This window comes from Gymnoscopelus microlampas (genome assembly GCF_963454915.1).
Source record: "Gymnoscopelus microlampas genome assembly, chromosome: 9".
NCBI classification, from domain to species: Eukaryota; Metazoa; Chordata; class Actinopteri; order Myctophiformes; family Myctophidae; genus Gymnoscopelus; species Gymnoscopelus microlampas.
Window position 1 is genome coordinate 10,778,236 of NC_139946.1, and position 2,500 is coordinate 10,780,735.

Below are 2,500 nucleotides of genomic sequence, written 5' to 3' on the forward strand. Positions count from 1 at the left end.
CACAGAAAAACACATAATAGTCACTACATGTCGTCTTGTTTGTCTTGTCTCCCTCAGCAAAGTGGAGGTGGCAGCCATAGAGACAGAGCTACTGAGAGACTACAGGTTTGGACAGCAGCAACTGATAGAGATATGGGGACATGCCTGCGCCATTGCCATCACTAAGGTCTGTATATAACCCCTTACAGTGTCCATCACATGTATTGTTCAATATAACCACCTATAGCATCTATAATTCATATACCCTTTTCTCCACAAATCTCCACCATTGATGTAGGTGTATCTCATATTTCTATCCACCCTTACTTCAAACAAACCTTAGTGAAGACCCTGATAAGAGTGCTATAAATATAGAGTAATAGAGACAAAGCAGGGGGCTAGAACATGTTCTGTTTCTTAGTGGAGAAATAATGTATTTTTTTTTAAATTAGATTTAGATTTTATCTTTGAGCCATTAGGCCCATGGCACTGCTGAGCGGAGGTCACTGTTTACTGGAATGCGAGCCATGTCTGTCTTGATAAGGACAGTTTGTCTCTTTGGCTTTTTTTCCTGTGGCGCTTTTGTTCAATTTTGCTGTTTTGCGCTGCACATTACACAAAATTAGATTTCTTGGAAATGTCACATGGTGGCCTATTACAGCACAACAGTTCAAACAATCACTGCTGCGTCTAGATTTCCACCATCGCCATTACCGTATAACATCACCGGATGGTTCTATGGGGTAAATGTTATAATTTCATTTGACATTCATTTTCCAAACATCTGAGCTAAATCTCCAGGCAGCGCACCTGAGGACATTCAGCTATGGTGTGGTTGTGGTTGTGTTTCTGGAGTGTGTCAAGGCCCCGAGAGTGTCTGTCAATGGAGGGCTGTTGAGAACACATGTGTTTCCCTTCCACCAGAGCGCTCTGTTGGTTTATTGCCACACCGGCTTCCTCAGTGGGCCCGCAGTAGACTGTGGTGAAAGTTAGTCTCAGCTACCAGACACATGAGCTCTCTGTTCCTGTCGGATGCTTGGAAGCAACGGAGAGATGGATGGGGCGGGGTATAGTGAGAGAAAGAGAGAAAAGACAGGCAGGCACACAGATGGAGAGAGAGAGAGAGGAAGATGGACTTGGACAGAGACAGAGACAGAGACAGAGGCACAGACAAGATAAAGACACCCAGACAGAGACGCATAGCAGTGAGGATGAGGATGGGACAGAATGAGACAGAATGAAAAAGAAATCCAGACTGAATCATTCTTGAGAAGTTGAGAGAAACAAAGCCCTGTCAGAAAGCGAGAAGGACAGATGCTGCCGGAGACAGGCAGGCAGGCAGGCAGACAGACAGAAACAGACAGACAGAAACAGACAGACAGACAGACAGACAGACAGACAGACAGACAGATAGACACAGACACAGAGAGAGAGAGAGAGAAACAGACAGACAGACAGAATGGACAGAGACAAAGAAGAAAGAGACACTGAAAAATAAAGCCATGCATGTAATAAATGTTTAAAAAAAAATTGGATGTTGGCTCCAGACAGATTGAGAGGGACTGTGTGTGAATGTGTGTGCGTGCACGGGCGCTGTGTGTTCATGCTCCTCCAAGCATAATATGGTGAGCCCCACCAGATCCACTTCCCCTCTATTATCACCAGCCATCACTGGCCCTATCCCGGACCCCCCTCCCCACATACACACACACACACACACATACCCGAGGCATGGTGTTACTAGACAAACATAAGCCACCCGCGGCCACGGAGCAGGATGCTACCGGTTACCAACATGACATCATAGGTTACCGGTTACCAACATGAATGACATCATTGTTATTTAAGGAAAATTTGCGGCAGGAGTTGCAGACAGTGGGATTTCACTTCTTGTCCACTGTTGGTTTGCCAAAAGCACCGCACAAACAGGCATGTACGCACACACATATGCACACACAGTCACACACACATACATACAGACAGACAGACAGACAGACAGACAGACGCACGCAATCACACATACACACACCTCTGGTTGGCAGATAGATTATAGGTTTGTTCTTCTCAGTAAATAATCCTTCCACTGCTGGAAAACCCTGGCAGCAGTATAGTAGCTAGATCCACACAGCTCTAGAGTGCGTGTGTGTTTGTGGTGTGTGTATGTAGGATAGGATAGACCTTTATTGATCCCTTGAGGGAGATTCAGCCGTCTCGGAGAGTGTGTGTGTGTGTGTGTGTGTGTGTGTGTGTGTGTGTGTGTGTGTGTGTGTGTGTGTGTGCATCACATACAGCAGTGGTTCTCAACCAGTGGTCTGGGGACCACCAGTGGTCCTTGAGGGGGTACCAGGGGGTCCCTAGCAAAATTAGTTAACATATAGCGCTCACAATCATTTCAACCACTTAGCTTTGGCTATTCAAAATTACACCCTGTGTGAAGGAAGCGGTGCCTTTGGGGCGGGGCTTAACTCATTTCAGTTCGTCCCTATTGGTGGTCTGAGTCCACTTACCAAATTTGTACTTG

At 46.1% G+C, this 2,500-nt stretch overlaps 1 protein-coding gene across 2 annotated transcripts in view; it reads left to right on the forward strand.

Annotated features, from left to right (window-relative positions):
* yjefn3 (YjeF N-terminal domain containing 3) overlaps nt 1–2,500 on the forward strand; it is a 75,596-nt gene that overhangs the window by 53,673 nt on the left and 19,423 nt on the right. For both annotated transcript variants that reach the window (XM_084066302.1, XM_084066301.1), the window contains one exon: nt 58–166. In XM_084066302.1, the coding sequence (XP_083922428.1) occupies nt 58–166 (109 nt within the window). The remainder of the gene's footprint in view (nt 1–57; nt 167–2,500) is intronic.